Here is a 17,763-nt window from a genome sequence, read left to right as displayed (position 1 = left end):
TCTGTGGTGAACAGCTTGCAAGCCTATTTCCTCCTCCTTCCCTACTTCACACACAGCATAAATACCTATCAACACCCAGAAGCTGACTTGAGGTCCCGATGCTAGGCATGCTTACTTGACAGTAAGCCTGCAATAAGTTCCTCCTCACCCTCAAGGAGTCAAACAATGTGTGTAGAAGAGCCACGTATTGTTTCTGAGCTGCAGTTTGTGCTATTTCAATTAATGAACATAGGCATTGCAGCTGCGACCATGCATATATGCATACCTCATTTGGGGCAGGCACTCACAGGAGCAGAGCTCTGGAACCTCTGCATTTGATTGTGCTCTTCCCCCCCCCCTGCAAAAAAAAAAATACTTGCTTCTGGGCTCCATTGTTGAAACCCTCTGTGAGAATTTTGCTGAACTCTGCCAAGCTTTCGAATATTTTCCCCCAGAAAAGGGGAAATAACCAAACGTGTAAAGCAGAGAGATGGAAATCTTCCTCATGCCCCTGTGGCCATGTAGGAGAAAGTCATTTAAAAAGTATGATGGGAGTAAGCTTTGATTATGACAATTATAATTCAAGAAACATTTTAAGGTAGACGCTGAGCTGACAGAATTTAGTACACCTTCTGGTGAAGTCAGGGGTGTGTGGCATATGCAAATGAGCTATGCACATGAGCTGTGTTAATGAGCTCTGGCACCTCTTTTTCTACACAATGACCGCTGCATATGTGCATGCCCTCTGCTCAGCTTATGCCGCTCCGCAGACGCCACAGTCCCGACTATATTTCCAGGTCCCTCCGGAGCTTTCGCTGCCTCCAGCCCTCCCGCTCAGCTGCCTTTCCTACCACTTAGTTTCCGGCGAAGCTCCAAAGGGGCGACACCACAGCACAAGTTCGCAGAGTTCCCATACGCCTTTGCGCGGGATTGGCCTTTCTCGGCCGCCGTCCGTTTCCCTAGCGCCGGGAAGTAAAATGGCGGCAACGGAGCTGGAGAGAGTCCGTGTCTCGGCTGCGGAGTTGAGAAGGGGGATTCTGGCGGCGGAGGCGGCGCTGGGGAGGGGCGGCCCAGGTGAGGCCCGGGAGGGCGGGTCTGGAGGAGCCGTGCTCGTGTGAGGGGCCTGCTTTCTGACTCGGAGCGCTTCCCGCTTCTCCTCTGTTAACGCGGGACGGGGGTGTGGCGAGACTCAGCCGGAGAGAGGCAAGGTGGGGCCAGCGGGGCGGGCGCTTGCCGTTTTTCATCCCCCTTAGTCGGCCCTCGGCCAGGGCAGCATCCCGTGAAACGGCTCCGAGCCTTTGGTCGCTACTGCTGGACTGGGAGATTTGGCGACCCGGTACTTTACTCCCTTTCTCACAATACGAGAACTCGTGGACATTCAATGAAATTGCTGAGCAGTCGGGTTAGAACTGATAAAAGGAAGTCTTTCACCCAAAGGCTGATTAATACATGGAATTCACTGCTACAGGAGGTAGTGGCTACAAGTGTAGACAGTTTCAAGAGGGGATTGGATCAACATATGGAGCAGAGGTCCATCAGTGGCTATTAGGCACAGTGTATTGTTGGAACTCTCTATCAGGGGCAGTGATGCTCTGTATTCTTGGTGCTTGGGGAAGCACAGTGGGAGGGCTTCTACTGTCCTGGCCCCACTGCTGGGCCTCCTGATGGCATTTGGGGTTTTTTGGCCACTGTGTGACAGAGTGTTGGACTGGATGGGCCATTGGCCTGATCCAACATGGCTTCTCTTATGTTCTTATCTCTAACGCTCTAGTCTTTTCCCTGAGAGTGGCTGGTGGTTTGGGTGTGCCCCCCTGTCGTAAGCTCCCTCTGGAGCTCCATAAGCTATGCGTTTTCTCTGGTCCAGTAGTAGAGTGGACTGTAGCCATGAAACCTGAGCGAGTCTTTCTGGGACTGCCCAGCTGTGCTTTTGCCTTTGCTCTGGTAGTTGTACAGGGAGAACTTGTCGTGGTTTTCTTTTATATGCTGCTTGGAGTCACCTCACAATGCAAGAATCACCAGATTTACCTAATAACACCATCACAATCGTTATGTCTCTAATGTTCCAAGATGTGGGGTGTAAAACTTAACCTCATATTGGAGGCCTGGTATTCCATCATGGGACAGAGTGATCCCTGTATGGAGGAGGTTGCTGGACTGTTACATGATCCTTTCATATTCTTAAATGTAGAATTTGTGATTTCCAGTTGCATCTTTTCTTTCAAAATGTAAACCTCACTTAGAAGTGATATACACATTGTATGTATAAAGTTCTTTGGTGATATAGGCATCTACATATGTATATAAAATACATAGTACACACACACACGTGTTGGTGTAGTTTATTTTTAAGATCTTTTGTTTCCCCCCCCCCCCCCAATAAGTCCTATTTTGCTGTTGGGAAAAACAGGATAAGAGAAGGATGTGGTAGAGGCCATGCAGTTGAATGTGGCTCTTACTCCTCTGACTAAATTTTTGGCCACTTGTCCATACCTAGCTAGAGATGTGTGTGAAGTCCATATTTTAGTGTGCACAACTCATGCATTGGATTATAGGTGTTTTCAGTGATGTCAACCCAGTAGAAATAGTTCCTCTTGATCTTTAATCATATTTTCTTACCACATCTAAACAAAGTTTGAGTCCAGTGGCACCTTTAATACCAACAAAGTTTAATTCTGAGTATACTCTTCTTCAGAGAAGAGCAGCTTTGTCCATACAAAGCCAGTAACTCCAGTAAGGAGGTGGATCTTGAAGTTTTGCTCTTGCAGTTTCTGAGTTTTGTTCTTTCTCAGTTCTGCAGTATGTAGCCTCCTTGGTGAAGCATTCTCTGAGAAGCTAAGTGCATCCTGAACCCCAACCAACATCTGCATCCCATCATCAGCAAGTAACTATGGCTTGCTGCGCCTCCTCTCAGATGTGCAGCTGAAAAACTCCCAGGTTGTTCCCCCTCCCACATTATCTTCAACCTGATGTATCAGCCTATTGGATCTCGAGAGGGTCTCAACAATAAGTGTTGAGCTTTACAAATAATTGGGTGGATTTGTAGCCTGCTCCTTGAAAGTAGGTTTACTTGGTGATATTTTATGTGTGCTTAAAAGTACTTTGCTTGTTACAACTTAACATGTTTTAGAATTGAGTCTTGGTAACAGCAGTTTTCTGTGATAGTTAAATGGTCCTTTCATCTACATTAAAAATAAGTTTTGAGGTTGATCTTTAGCGAGTTTGGTGTAGTGGTTAAGTGTGCGGACTCTTATCTGGGAGAACCGGGTTTGATTCCCCACTCCTCCACTTGCACCTGCTGGAATGGCCTTGGATCAGCCATAGCTCTCACAGAACTTGTCCTTGAAAGGGCAGCTTCTGAGAGAGCCTCTCAGCCCCACCCACCTCACAGGGTGTTTGTTGTGGGGGACGAAGATAAAGGAGATTGTGAGCCACTCTGAGTGGAGGGGGGAATAAAAATCCAATGTCGTCGTCTTCTTGTCTTCTTCCATTGAAGCCCTGCTCAGGAGTTAAGCAAACTTTCCCTAGCAATCCTAGTTTCAGCAGTCACTTTGTTTGTTCCAGAACTCTGCCATGACAGGGCTCTGTTGCCAAGGTCACAGCTTTCCCCAGTGTTCTGATGTATGGGAACTGAGAACAGTTGGAGGTATATGACACTTGTATCCTGCAGGTTGGTAGTGGCGCAAAGAGTGTAACCAGCAGGAGATATTGGCCACAATTGGGATGTTCTCTCCTGTAGAAGGTCAGTTTTCTGCCATAGTGATTCTGGACAGGTGTGGTATAGTGTTACAGTGGTATTTGGGATATCTCAGCTGTTGTGTGAAGCTTGCTTTGGTACCCTTGGGCTGGTCACATACTCCTTTCCCCATACTCTGTGGGGAAAGGAGAGCCACATGTGTCTTGAAATTCTTAGAGTGAAGGGTAGGATAAAATATTAAAATGTAGAGGTGGGCAGAAACCAGCATGGAACATTTGGAGGGCTGTAGAAGAAGTGGTTGCTCCGTTCACAGCCTCTGTGGTTTTGAAGAGCTAGACATATGCTTAAAATAATAGATGCCAATATTTGGTTTCTTGAGAGGAAGAAATAGGTAGCATTACACTTTGATACCTGTTGTGCACAGGGCTGCATAAAATAAACCTCAGAGCCACCAGCTTTGAGGGAGTCCAGGCAGCAAACATCCATGGTTGTTTCACCACTGAAATGGAAAAGGTGGGAACCAAGTTTGTGGATATGCAGGGAATTACTCATGGCATGCAAAAGGAGTCCAGAAGACCCCAGGATAGCTCTTTCCTGGTCTTTGCTCTTGGCAGGTTCTGCTTCTTGTAGTCAGGGGCATCATCAAGTGTTTGATGATGCAGAAATGGAGCAGAATTCAAGTAACAGGCTGTTCTTAAACTGATTTAGGTTGGTATGGGGATATGTATTTATTCAGAAAATGTATATGCCACCTCTTCAGGGATCTGCTCAGCAGATAACTTACAACTTGCAAGACGTCTGTGGAGCTGAAAACTTCTTGCTGTTTCAACCTAAAGACATCTGGGATATCTGTTGGTTTACTTCTCTCGCTTATAAGGATTCAAGGCAACCCAGTAGCTAATTTACCCCAAAAAGTTAGGTCTTGTGGAAAAGGGCTGAAGGAATTCAAAGGTCAAACAACTGCAATTTCTTGTCTTTTAGGGTCAGTAGAATAGCCATCATGAAATATACAATGCATTCAGAGGCAATTGAGTGGTTGTAATGTTTTTGCCAGTTTTCTTATCTGTTCTACCTCTGCATGGTCTTTTTCTTTGTCCAGTGTATGCCTGATCATTTGCATGCTCTTTTTGTTTTGTAGAAATTATGAAGGAACCAAGGCATCGCAAGGACAATAGGCGCCCAGACCTTGAAATTTACAAACCTGGCCTTTCCCGGCTGCGTAACAAGCACATCTTAGAAAAGCAGGAGCCTTCTGGGCCTGAAGATGCCAAGGACAGAGGTACTGAAGACACAGGCCCTTCTGCTGCTCCTACCAAAGAGGAACCCCACGACTCTCCAGACCCAAAAGGAGGAAGCAAGCAGGATTCAAATAGCCCTTCAAAACAGGGCATTGGGATGGGACCCCCTCAAGAACAGGTGAATGTCCCTGAGGACTGGTGTCCAAAGATAGTCAGGCGAGTCAAGAAACCAGACCAGCAGATCTACCAGCCTGGGAAACGCCTGCAAAGCTTGTCCAAGGAGACCATCAGCCAGTCTGCTACCAAGGAATCTTCCACTAAGGGAGAAGGGGGGGATGAAGAGTCTGAAAGAGATAATGGGAAGAGCAATAACAACTGCAAAAATCAGGCAACCCGAGAGGGGAGGGAAGGGAGCCTAAGCAAAGAGGGAACGAAACCTGCCCATGGGGAGAAAGGCAGGCGAACTGAGCGAGCAGACAAAGCCAGGAAAGGTAGCTTAGATATGGCCCATGGCAAGCTAAGTACCCCTAAGCGTTATTCCCGATCTGACAAGCGTCGGAACCGATACCGCACCTGCAGTACCAGTTCAGCTGGGAGCAACAACAGTACAGACGGTGTACGGGTGGAAGCAGAGGCAGGGAAGAAGCGTCAGGAGCTGATAAAGGAAAGGCCTCATCCCCGGAAACAGCTCTCTACATCCTCCACAGACTCCTTCGATGACGACAAGACTGTGGAGGCCGAGACACGTGGTCCTAGGAGGGACACCGAGACCAAACGCTGCTCAGAGCACAGCTGGGCTTCCAGGACCACTGTTGCGAAGGAGACCAAAGGAGCCCAGCACGGTGGCAGGACTGTAAACAGGGAGTTCCTCTGTGCAACAGACGGAGACCAGCAAAAGCGCAAGCTGTCTGGAGCCAGTTTGAGTGACTCCACAGAGACTGGAGAGGGGAGGGGCATGAGGAAGGAGCATCCGGGGAGAGGCCGGGGCATCCTCGTCCTCCCAGCTAACACGGACCTTACCACTAGTAGCGCTGGCTCTCCGGAGGCTTCCCACTCAGGGTCCAGGCTGCTCTTTGGAGGCGGCAGCAAAGGGACTCGGGGCAGAGGCCGAGGGGGAACTGCCCGCCGACTCTGGGACCCTAATAACCCAGACCAAAAGCCAGCCCTGAAGAGTCAGACCACCCAGCTGCACTTCCTAGATACGGACGACGAGGTGGCTCCTGTGCCTCGGAGTGACGCCCGCCAGGCTCAGGCATCCTACTACAGATTCCAGAACTCCGATAACCCCTACTATTATGGGCGGTCTGTGGGCCAGGCCTCCTCCTACCCCTACCCAGGATATTCCCTGCAGTATCCGGTGGGCCCCAGCAACGGGGTTTTCCCAGGTGCCTATTATCCCGCCAGCTACCCGAGCCAAGCCGAGCCTTATCTCTGTATCCCCCTCCTGGCCAATCCTCTGAGCCCTGAGATGGAGCAGCAGGTACGGAGCCTACAGCAGCAGGAGCTGACGAAGGTCCTTCGCGAAGCCAGCAATTTGGAGCAGCAGCTGAGCAATCTCCTTTCCAGGGACCGGCTCAGTCCTGAGGGCCTGGAGAAGATGGGGCAGCTCAGGTTTGAGGCTTACTTGGGGCCAAAAATATGTGCTGGGGCCAGGGATGAGGCCATTGACTAAAAATGATAGAGGGTTGGGCACTGGGATCCTGACAGTTGGTTCTTGACCTGGCTGTTTGGTTGCACTGTATTAAAGCTAGCCAGCAAGGAGCAGCACAGGAACTCTAGCCAGCGTGTGCAGTCTGAGGAAAGCAACGAGGACTCCTTTGTGGATTACTCCAACACTGGAGCCTTAGGACTTGTTCGGTCACCCATAAAAGGAAGTAGCAGAGCCCTAAGGGGGTTGATGGATTGCAGCACTTTGACTACAGAGGGGTGGTCACATGTTTGAGCACTCTTCTTTGTTAAAAAGTTCCTTGAAAACAGAAAACCCAGCGCAGCAAGCAAGTAGGGCGGGCTACAGTCATGGTGTGCTGGTTTTGTATTTGCAGGGAGTTTTCTATGAAGTTTTTTGGACATGGTCCTGGAATCTACATGCAGCAAGTCCATGCTCCCTCCCCTGGGCTCTGTCTCCTTGTTCTTCATCATACCTGTCTGTTTTGCCTATTATGTTTTTCTCCAAGGACCACCAGGTGGCACACTTGGGGTCTCTGTTCCTGACAAGGTCACTCAGTGAGAAGTGTTTCCTTTAAGCTCCACAGCGTTGTGAGCAGAAGTTCCACCTCATGAGGGAACAAAGCTAGTAGCATTAAAGTTGTGCGCAAATCTGCATTTGCATAAATTAGTTTTTTAGACGTTTACTTCCATAACGTTGTAAAAATCTCAAAATAAGTCATTTTAAATTATATTTAAACTATCTTTTAAGAATAATTTAAACATGAGAGGGGAAAAAAATCAAGTTAAATTTCACCCACCAGTTTCCACTGTATTAGTAGACCTGGCCTCTGGAGAACAGGTCTAGCCACTGTTTTGCACTTTAGAAGAGAAGAGATTGGATTTCCCCACTCTTCACTACCTGAAGGAGTCTCAGATCGGCTTACAATCTCCTTTCCCTTCCCCTCCCCACAACACCCTGTGCGGCAGATGGGGCTGAGAGAGCTCTCCAGGAACTGCTCTTGAGGAGAACAACTCTGAGAGAACTGGGCTGACCCTGTAGAAGTGGGGGATCAAAGTGAGGAGTGGGGAATCAAAAAGTCTGTGCTCTTAATAGGTCTGTCACCCTGTGCTTAGCCTTAGAGAGCGTATCAGCACTTGGTGGTGATGGGGGAACTCTTGCAGTCTACTTTGTGTGGGTTTTTTAAAACTGAAATATTATAACCAGCGTTACAGGTCAAATGTAACAGAGGAGGAACAATCACTGTCAGAACCCTGCTTAACCTAACAAACAGGAGGTTGCTTAAATGTTATCAACCTGCCCAAACGACTTATTTATTCAAATATTTATATTCCACTTTTCCTTGTGACTCAAGGCAGCTTACAAATCATACTGAAAAGCATAATAGGAATGTGCAAGGGGAAAAAAAATTGGTTTCCCCCACCTCCATTGTAGCCTATGGGGACCATTATATTCAGTGGCCCCGTAGGCTATAATGGAGGATTGATCTAGGGCTCAGAGGGGCTGTTTTTGAGGTAGAGGCACCAAATTTGCAACATAGCTGCTGGTGCCTCTCTTCAGAAATCTCCCCGAGTTTCAAAAAGATAGAACTGGGGGTCCAATTCTATGAGCCCCAGAGTGAGGTACCCACATCCTCCATTATTTCCAATGGAGCTTGTGAGCTGGAAGCTAAAATGCCTGAGCAGCCATCTAAGAATCTGTGTGCCAGTGCTCCCTTGCACAGCATAGAGGAACTATGCCAGTGAGGTGTGTGACCAAGGAGCTTTTGAATGTAGGTCTTCCCAGGCTTCATTTCACCACGACTACACTACCCTTGCTGTAAAGAGTACTTCATTTTTGTATTGTTCACATGCAGTTCATACATATAATTATTCAGAGAGATCATGGGAGTTCTCCAATACCCTTTGCTGAAGAGAGCCAACAGTCCTGCTCTCTGTATTGCCCAGCCTCTCTGGGAGAGCAGGGGGCACTCGTTGTGTCCCAGGCTCACCTTCAAGGAAGGCTGGAAGAAGGAGCACGCAACAGCTGGCACACAGTCTCTTTGTTGTGCAGACTAGCAACGGAGTCAGGGGCAAGAGGTATCTTGCTGCGAAGAGACTTCTGTAACTCATCTGCTTTCCCTGCAGCCAAAGGTGGTCTCGCCTCCCCCGTCCCTGAGATTCCCACTCCAGGACCTGCTTCTGGCTAAGTTCGTATGAACATGCTGTTCAGCATGGTGTTGGGGGGTGGGGAAGGAACGTCGTCCTGTTCTTGAAAGGAGCTCCTGTTTCTCCCTCTTAGTTTTTCTCCGAGAACTGATGGAAGGTTGGATCCCGACTGAACTGGCAGTTTCCACCAATTCCCTCTTCCCACTGCAGACCTCCCCCTGTCATTCTTCAGGGTCTCCTATTTCCCAGGAACAGCATTATGTGGAGGTCGGGAGGGGAGCTGCGAAGGCAAGGGAGTGGCACAAAAATTCTCTCCTGCTGATGGCAAACTCAGCGTGGATCCAGTCTCCTCAGTGCATACACATTAAAACGGCCTTGAGGTGTTTTCATGGGCCCAGCCATAGCCAGACTGCAGCTGCTCCGTCTGTGTCTGCTGAGCAGCTGCGGGTGTGATTTTTTTTTTCTCCCCCCAGAGCCGAGATGCTGCAGCTTTACGAGCGTTGCCTCCTGACGGACATTGAGTTTGCTGACACCCAGAACGTGGACCAGCTGCTGTGGAAGAATGCCTTCTACCAGGTGATCGAAAAGTTCCGGCAACTGCTCAAGGATCCCCTTGTAGAGAACAGCCAGGAGCTCCGCAGCAAACTGCTCCAGATTCTGGATGAGGTAATACAAGGCCCATACTGTTTAGCCTGGTTTGGCTACAGGGGGAAGGCCATTCCCCAAATAAGGTGTTTCCTGGTGAAGTGGATGCCACCCATGTACCATTCTTGATTGTGGCACCTATGCCACTAAGTGAATCTGTAGAGAAGGGGTGGCCAAACTGCAGCTCAGGAGCCACATGTGGCTCTTTCACACATATAGTGTGGCTCTCAAAGTCCCCAGCGCCCTGTTGGCCAGTTTGGAGAAGGCATTTCTCTCTTTAAATCACTTCAAGTTAAGCCTGCAGGCAGCTTAGAGAAGGCATTTAAAGTTAAAGTTGCTTTCTTTCCACTTCTCTCTCCCTCCCCCATCTATTTGCCTTCCTTCCTTGCGGCTCTCAAACATCTCACATTCATGTCTTGTGGCTCTCAAACATCTGATGTTTATTCTATGCGGCTCTTTTGTTAAGCAAGTTTGTCCACCCCTGCTGTAGAGGAAAATGCTGAAAAGCCTCAGGTGTCTTTAAAAATTTTGCCTCAGACTGAAGAAATAACTCACTTTTCAGTTTAATACTTAGAACTAAGCAGCAGCTTGCTGAGCACCTGCAACCAAATCATCACACATACTCACATATTCCTCCCACCCCAATGACATTCTGATGAATTTGTTCTCTTATGGTCACAGAGGACAAACTGCAATTAAGTTTGAGTCTGGAAATCTTCCAAGAGTACCTACCAAATGATAAAGTTGGTAGCCCATATTTGAAACCTGAGTTGTGGTCCACCTGATCCGCAAGAGCTGGTTGGGCTTTGGCAACATTGCTCCAGCTTCCCCATGGTGTCAAAAGTGGGGGTGTTGGCTGTGACCATCTTACACAGGGGAGGACTTTCAGTCTAGCACAGACTGTTTCTTTTTCACAAGGCCAACGCTGCATTTTAGAGAGCATGTTCAGATTCTTTTGGCAGGCAGTGGACAGTTCATCTGTGTGAAGGGATCCCATGTAGTCATTCTTGCTGAACAGCATAAAAACTGCCTTGCTGGATCAGACCAAGGGCAGTGTCCTCGGCATGAACCTCAGTGGGGGTGGGGTGCTCCTTTATAAATCGGTTTGTGGTCTGCCTTCTGATCCCCCCCCCCCCCCCAAATCAGAAGCATTAAGGATCTCTGCTTCTGAGCTGGAGGTGCTCCTGGCTGTCTTGGACAGTAATCACCCACCAGGGGTGCTTGAACTCGATGCAGAGTCTCCCTCTCCTCCTGACACCTGTCTTCCACTTTACAGGGCACACTTTTCTTTGACGGTTTGCTGCAGAAGCTGCAAGTATCGTACCAGTTCAAGTTGGAGGACTACATGGACGGCATGGCGGTTCGCAGCAAGCCCCTGCGGAAGATGGTGAGTCCTGAGGCCATTCCTGGCCAGAAAAGAGAGGTGCAGGATTTACTTCATATGAACATATGAGGCTGCCTTATACTGAATCAGACCCTTGGTCCATCAAAGTCAGTATTGTCTTCTCAGACTGGCAGCGGCTCTCCAGGGTCTCAAGGTGAGGTTTTTCACACCTATTTGCCTGGACCCTTTTTTGGAGATGCCAGGGATTGAACCTGGGACCTTCTGCTTCCCAAGCGGATGCTCTACCACTGAGCCACCGTCCCTCCCCTCAAGCTACAGTCAGGGGGAGGGGGGAGTTGCCTAGGTGTCAGCTGGGGTGGAATTCTAGCAGGAGCTCCTTTGCATATTAGGCCACACACCCCTGATGGAGACAATCCTCCAAGAGCTTACAAGGCTCTTTTATGTAAGCTCTTGGAGGATTGACTACATCAGAGGGGTGTGGCCTAACATGCAAAGGAGCTCCTGCTAGAATTCGACCCCTGGGTGTCAGCAAAGTCGGAACCTTGAGGGGCTGTTCCTTAGAGCCATGCTAGACATGACACAGGGACACTTGTCGCTGCCACGGGGACCCTGCTGTTATTTTAAAATGATTTAAAGAGGCTTGCTCTCCCTTGCACCCTTATTCACCCTGCTGTTTTGGCACTTGGAAAGGTGTGGGGGGGGCTGTCCTTTATGCTGAATCAGGATCAGGTTCTCACAGCGTTTTCAGATCACTTAAAAGCGGCAGCGGTGGCCTTATGGCAGCCACAAAGAGGCTGTCGTGTCTAGTTTTGATCTTAGAGTTGCTTCCTCCATGGACAGGGATGCCATCACGGATCAGAAATTTTGGCTAAGGAAGGGAAGGTATCCAGTGCAATAAGCATGGCCATGTCTTATGTAAACTGGGGTTTATTTGGTGGTGGTGGTGGTGTTGTGTCTGAGGATCTGTTCACAAGACAAATAGCCTGCCGGCTTACCAGCCAGAAAGGGGGGCAAAAGTGGGTGGAGGGGGAAGGAAAGGTTGGCTTCAGAGTTTAGAGGCCAGAAGCTTGAAAGAAGTGGCATATTTTGAAGTATTGCTTTAAATGGTTATAAGGTTATAACATGGGCAGTGGGAGGAAGGGCTCCAGTAAAAAACAAGGAGTAAGAATAGCCCCATGAATTCACAAGCAGGAGACAAAAACGAGCAGCTTCATCAGAAAGCCAAGAATGAAAATTGCATTGAAAAGAAGCAGAATGTTCAAGAACTGTTGAAATGAACATGCTGAGAGAAAATGACCGGGGGGGGGGGGCTGAAAGAGAGTTTCAAGATGGGAGGAACAAAAATAGATTAAAAAAAAAAAAAGTAAACAGCAGGAAAGAAGGGGCTAAAACAGGGGTGTCAGACTCATTTGTTACAAGGGCCGGATTGGACATAAATGAGACCTTGTTTGGCCAGGCCATGTCAAAACACAATAAAATATATTTTTTAAAAAACTTAAAATAAATCATGCTTAAAACATTAACTCTCATTGGTCTTAAAATTGCTTTCTTTGTATTCCTCCCGTGGGATCCAGGGAACTGGGCTAATGAAGCTCTGGGTCTTTCCTTCCCTCCCCAGGGGACCAGGAGGGGAAGAGCCTCAGCCAATAGAAGGAAGAGAGGCTTGGCTCGGTAGCTCTGCTATGCAATTGAGATAGCATGGCAAAGCAAACCCTCCCCCCCCTCTTCCCAAGGAAGGAGCCTCAGCCAGTGGAGAAAATAGGGATTTTGCTCTGTAGCTCCTGTGCAGTTGAGCAAGCCTTGCAAAGCAAGCTGTTATGCAGAAGGAAGCAAGAGAGAGGGAGAAGGAAGCAGATGACAGCTAGTTGCTCAGGGGCCTGATAGGAGCCCTCTGAGTGCCTGATTCAGCCCCCAGGCTGCATGTTTGACACCCCTGGGCTAAAAGGTATAATGAAGAAAGAAAATGTTTGAATGAGGTGAATAAAAAAGAGATCATTGAACGAAAAGGGACAACAGCGGTGCAGAGGAGTAAGCAGAAGGAAAGGGAGGAGGACTGTGAAGGCCTAACTTTATCTGCAAACAGCTGATCAAATCTGCAGTCCTAAGCACATTCCAGAGGTAGTAAACCCTGTTGAACATAATGGGACTGACTCCTGAATAGATATTTGCAAGGTTGCACTACAAGAGCTTGAAGAGGAAAAAAGGGAAGAAAATTAAAAGGAGGGGGTAGGAGAGGAGAATGAAAAAGGTTTGTTTAGCAAACAAACTCGCCCAACTACTTGTAAATTGGACCCATGCCCTTCCTGGCTTATTAAATCCTGCCAGGGTGACCTTAGATATCCTATACGGGATATCATAAACAGATCCCTGACGGAAGGGCATTTTCCAACGCCGCTCAAAGAGGCAGTGGTCCGTCCCCTCTTAAAGAGCCCGCCTTTGGCGGGGGAGGGCAGGATATAAAAATAAAGTTGTTGTTGTTGTTGTTGTTATTATTATTATTATCTTTAGATCCGGCCCAATTGGCACACTATCGGCCGGTCTCAAATTTGCCCTTTTTGGGCAAACTTATTGAGAGGGCAGTGGCGATGCAGCTACAGACTTTCCTGGAGGATGCTTCCGTCCTTGACCCATCTCATTCCGGCTTTCGCCTGGGACATGGGACGGAGACGGTGCTGGTCGCCCTAGTAGATGACCTTCAACGGCATCTGGATCGGGGCGGCTCGGCGGTGCTGATGCTGTTAGACCTGTCGGCAGCGTTCGACACGGTCGGCCATCGGCTACTGAAGAGCCGCCTCGCCGACGCAGGGATTCAGGGGTTGGCCTTACAGTGGCTCTCCTCTTTCCTGGAAGGTCGGGGACAAAGGGTCGCAGTTGGGGGGGAGCTGTCCCAGAGGTGCACACTCGACTGTGGTGTACCCCAGGGAGCGGTCCTCTCCCCGATGTTATTTAACATCTATATGCGGCCTCTTGCCCAGATTGCCCGAAGGCACGGGCTAGGGTGTCACCAGTATGCTGATGACACCCAGCTCTACCTACTGATGGACGGCCAGCCGACCTGCGCCCCGGAAAATCTAGATCGGGCATTACATGCCGTGGCTGAGTGGCTCAGGCTGAGCGGGCTGAAGGTTAATCCTGCGAAGACAGAGGTCCTTTGCTTGGGCCGCCGTGGCCCGGGAGGGGGAATCCCCCTACCAGCCTTTGACGGTGCGCTGCTGGTGGCGGCGGACAGGGTCAGGAGCTTGGGGGTGCTATTGGAGCCGTCCTTAAAGATGGAGGCTCAGATAGCAGCCGCTGCCAAGTCCGCATTTTTTCACCTTAGGCGGGCAAGGCAGTTGGCCCCCTTCCTGGAGCGCGGCGACCTAGCAACAGTGATCCATGCTACGGTCACCTCGAGGTTGGACTACTGTAATGCCCTCTACATGGGGCTGCCCCTGTCACGAACTCGGAAATTGCAGCTGGTGCAGAATGCCGCGGCCCGGCTGTTACTGGGTCTCCCAAAGTGGGGACACATTCAGCCGGGTCTCCGGACCCTGCACTGGCTTCCAGTGATATACCGAGTCCGGTACAAGGTGCTGGTTATCACCTTTAAAGCCCTATATGGCTTGGGACCTGTCTACCTGAAGGACCGTCTTTCCCCGCATGTTCTCCAGAGAGTACTGAGGTCGGGAACACAAAATCTCCTTACTGTCCCTGGGCCAAAAGAAGCCCGCTTGAAATCCACCAGAGAAAGGGCTTTCTCTGTTATGGCCCCTACATGGTGGAATCAGTTGCCGGAAGAGGTGAGGGCCCTGCGGGACCTTGTTCAGTTTCGCAGGGCCTGTAAGACGACCCTCTTCCGGCTAGCCTATACCTAGCTTGAGAATTTAATGCAACTTGCCAGAGTTCTTTTATATACATTTCGAATATTTATTAATATTTATGGTTTTATCTGTTTTATCTGTTTTAAATGTTTATTCTCTTATATGTTTAAATATTGCTTAATTTTATGTTGGATCAATTGTTGGAAACCGCCCTGAGCCACTCGTGGGAAGGGTGGGATATAAATTCTAAATAAATAAATAAAAGAGAGAGCAAGAGGTGAGTCTGAAGTGGGTGAGACCTCGAGGGATGTAAAACAGGAAAGACAAACCAAAATAAATCCAAGCAATGGAGCATAAGAATGAAAAGCTGGGAGTGGTGCATGGAAGGCAAGAAAGAAACCTGGGGAGATCAAGCAGCAGGTACCTGTTGCAGCTGCAGGAGTCAGGGCATCCTATAGAGTCCATAAGAGTGATCAAAAAGAGGCAAAGTAAGACTGAGAGGGCTTGTGAGGCTACAGTGACAGGAGTGGCAAGCTGACAGCACAAGAAGATGGTGGTGTAGAATGTGACACAGGGTGATGGTTGGGGTGAGAAGGCAGCCCCTGGAAAGGGCCCAAATTTGGTCATCTGTCTCCCAACAAACAATCTTAAAGTACAGCACCTAAGTAGGCCCAAATGTATCGTGCATAAAGTGTTTTGGACCTAAAGCATCCGCACAGCAGTCTGGCTAGAAAAATTCTCTTGAGGCATCTTTGTCCCTCCCACCTGGGAGAAGGCAAATTGCCTGGGGAATTCAACACCGTTCCCTGTTGCATGAGAAGGGCTGTTCATCAGGCCAAGCACACCGTGACAGCTACTCTGTTAATATTTGTTTGTTTCCTCTAGCTGGGCATCTGTAGGTCTGTTGCTGAACTCTACCTCTTCTCAAACAAGGTGCTTCCCAGATAATGTGTGAATGTCATATTGCCCGTACCCTTTTGGACTCTCCATATTTCTTTGATTCCTTTACCATGCAAGAGTTTCCATCAGAGGCCTCTCCCCTGTCTGCTTTGAGCCTCCCACCTGTTGGCATCCATGATGGCTCCTTGTCTGTGCCTTTGCTAGGTGAAATACGCTCTCATCAGTGCCCAGAGAAGCCTAATCTGCCAAGGGGACATCTGCAGGTACAGGGAGCAAGGCAGCGACACGGCCAACTACGGGAAAGCACGCAGGTGAGATGGAAGGCTGCCGCTTTGCAAAATGCAGCTGGAGGCATTTTGGTGTGGTTCTGGCCCCAGCTAATCCTGGGATTGTCTGTACTGGACAGGCAGGAGGCTGTAGAAGATCTAGGATGTGTGCAGTGTTCCCTCTTAAGCTGAGTTAGTGTGAGGTAGCTCACAGTTTTTTAGTCTGTTTAGTTGTTGCAAAGGAATAAGGGGAAATGTGGCTTTCACATTTTTGTCTTTGCTCAGGAAAAATGGCCCCAGAGCAAACTGATTTATGCAGTAGCCAAACCACTCACTCACAACTTGAATGCCAGTAGCTCACCAAGTAGAATTTTGGCTCAGAAGACTCCACAGCTTAGAGAGGGTATTGAATGTGTGTGACAGAACTATGTGCCACAAGGAACGAGGAGAAAGTGAAATGAAACTGAGTGTTGCTCAGCAAATAGAAGTTAACGGCTGAGCTAAGGAGTGTGGCAATTGTTAAAATTAATCAGTTGTACCTTGGGTCCTGTGGCGCAGAGTGGTAAAGCTGCAGTACTGCAGTCAGAGCCCTCTGCTCATGACCAGCGGAAGCTGGTTCAGGTAGCTGGCTCCAGGTTGATTCAACCTTCCATCTTTCCAAGGTCGGTAAAATGAGTACCCAGCTTGCTGGGGGGAAAGTGTGGATTACTGGGGAAGGCAATGGCAAACCACCCCATTAAAAGTCTGCCATGAAAACATTGTGAAAGCAACGTCACCCCAAAGTCGAAAACGACTGGTGCTTGCACAGGGGACTACCTCTACCTCGGGCAACTCTCTGAATATGTCAGCTGCTTTCATGAGCAACAGAAAAGAGGCCCCTGGCCCCAAGGAGCATGCATTTGGAATTTCAGTAGTACAGAAGGCAATGGAGGGAAGTCACAAGGGCGAGGTGAGGGATTATAGGGCTGAATGTGAACATATGCAGTCACAGACCACTAGTCTTCATTACACTTGTTGCAAAGGAATAAGGGGAAGCCAAAGGCACCTCTGGAAGGTAGAAGATGCAGCTGCTTTTCTAGGTTTACAAGCAGCCGGGACAAGTCATTGGACTTTCAGTTAATACAATCATATTTGGATGTTGGTCACAGAAAGTACAGTAGGAGTGGCTCGTGTTGTGGATGGATTTTTTTCCAGTATGATTTCTTGTACATTGTATATTATGTATATTACTTCAATTTAGTACTGTTTGGATTTGTTAGTAAGCACTAACAATTGTTAATTTTTTTATATTGTGTTTGCACAGAGAGAGGTTTGGTGACTTTCTAGGCTTAAGCTGGTCAGAGTCTGGTCCATGCTTGGACGTGCAATCTTCTGTGTGCTGCCTTAAGTTCTGTTGTGGAAGAAAGCTGGAATGTAATCAATGTAATTGATTAAACTCACGGGTGATGGGAAAGGCAGGTTTTGAAATAGGAGTTGAAAGCAGAGAAGATGATAGCGCCATCTAGGTACTCAGGGTAGCCGTTGCAGGTGTAAAAGGGAGTGATGGCATTCTGTAGCCACTGCCAGAGGGTAGACTCAAATTACTCCGGCCTACTTGCTGGATTTAATACCTGCAAGCCACAGTTTCCTGTCCGTAGTCTCGACAAAGGCCAGATTGTCAGTTCTACAGTCTCTTCCTTCCCCAGCTGGTACCTGAAGGCACAGAACGTCGCCCCCAAGAATGGACGCCCCTACAATCAGTTGGCTCTCCTGGCTGTCTACACGGTAAGATGCAGTCGAAACACAAATTGCCTGAGCTTCATTAGCATTGAGAATGGTATGTCGAGCTGTGATTGGTTAGACCTCTCATCAGTGACATTGCCCTGGGTGAGTCTGAATTTTGGGCATGTGCAGGTTGCTTGTCAAAAAAAACCTTCCAGATCAAAGCCCCGTTTCCCTGCCAGTTCCCCTCCATTCCCTTCTGGTACACTAGCACTGGAGGGTGTGCGCGGTTGATTCTTTGGAGCGGAAAGCTCCAAGGTCTCCTAGAGCTGGTATCTCTGAAGGGGTCCAGAGTGAGACTCTGCTAAGTCTTGCAGCAATT

General features: G+C 48.8%; 1 protein-coding gene across 2 annotated transcripts in view; it reads left to right on the top strand.

Moving 5' to 3' along the window:
* The first annotated feature begins 897 nt into the window (after window positions 1–897).
* SMG6 (SMG6 nonsense mediated mRNA decay factor) overlaps window positions 898–17,763 on the top strand; it is a 118,540-nt gene continuing 101,674 nt past the window's right edge. For both annotated transcript variants that reach the window (XM_060258774.1, XM_060258773.1), the window contains exons 1-6: window positions 898–1,053; window positions 4,812–6,522; window positions 9,198–9,390; window positions 10,646–10,756; window positions 15,619–15,725; window positions 17,366–17,444. In XM_060258774.1, coding sequence (XP_060114757.1) covers window positions 957–1,053; window positions 4,812–6,522; window positions 9,198–9,390; window positions 10,646–10,756; window positions 15,619–15,725; window positions 17,366–17,444 — 2,298 coding nt within the window. In that variant the 5' untranslated portion in view covers window positions 898–956. The remainder of the gene's footprint in view (window positions 1,054–4,811; window positions 6,523–9,197; window positions 9,391–10,645; window positions 10,757–15,618; window positions 15,726–17,365; window positions 17,445–17,763) is intronic.

This window comes from Heteronotia binoei, chromosome 18 (assembly GCF_032191835.1).
Source record: "Heteronotia binoei isolate CCM8104 ecotype False Entrance Well chromosome 18, APGP_CSIRO_Hbin_v1, whole genome shotgun sequence".
In the NCBI taxonomy this organism is placed as follows: domain Eukaryota; kingdom Metazoa; phylum Chordata; class Lepidosauria; order Squamata; family Gekkonidae; genus Heteronotia; species Heteronotia binoei.
This window is presented reverse-complemented; position numbering and strand designations above follow the sequence as displayed.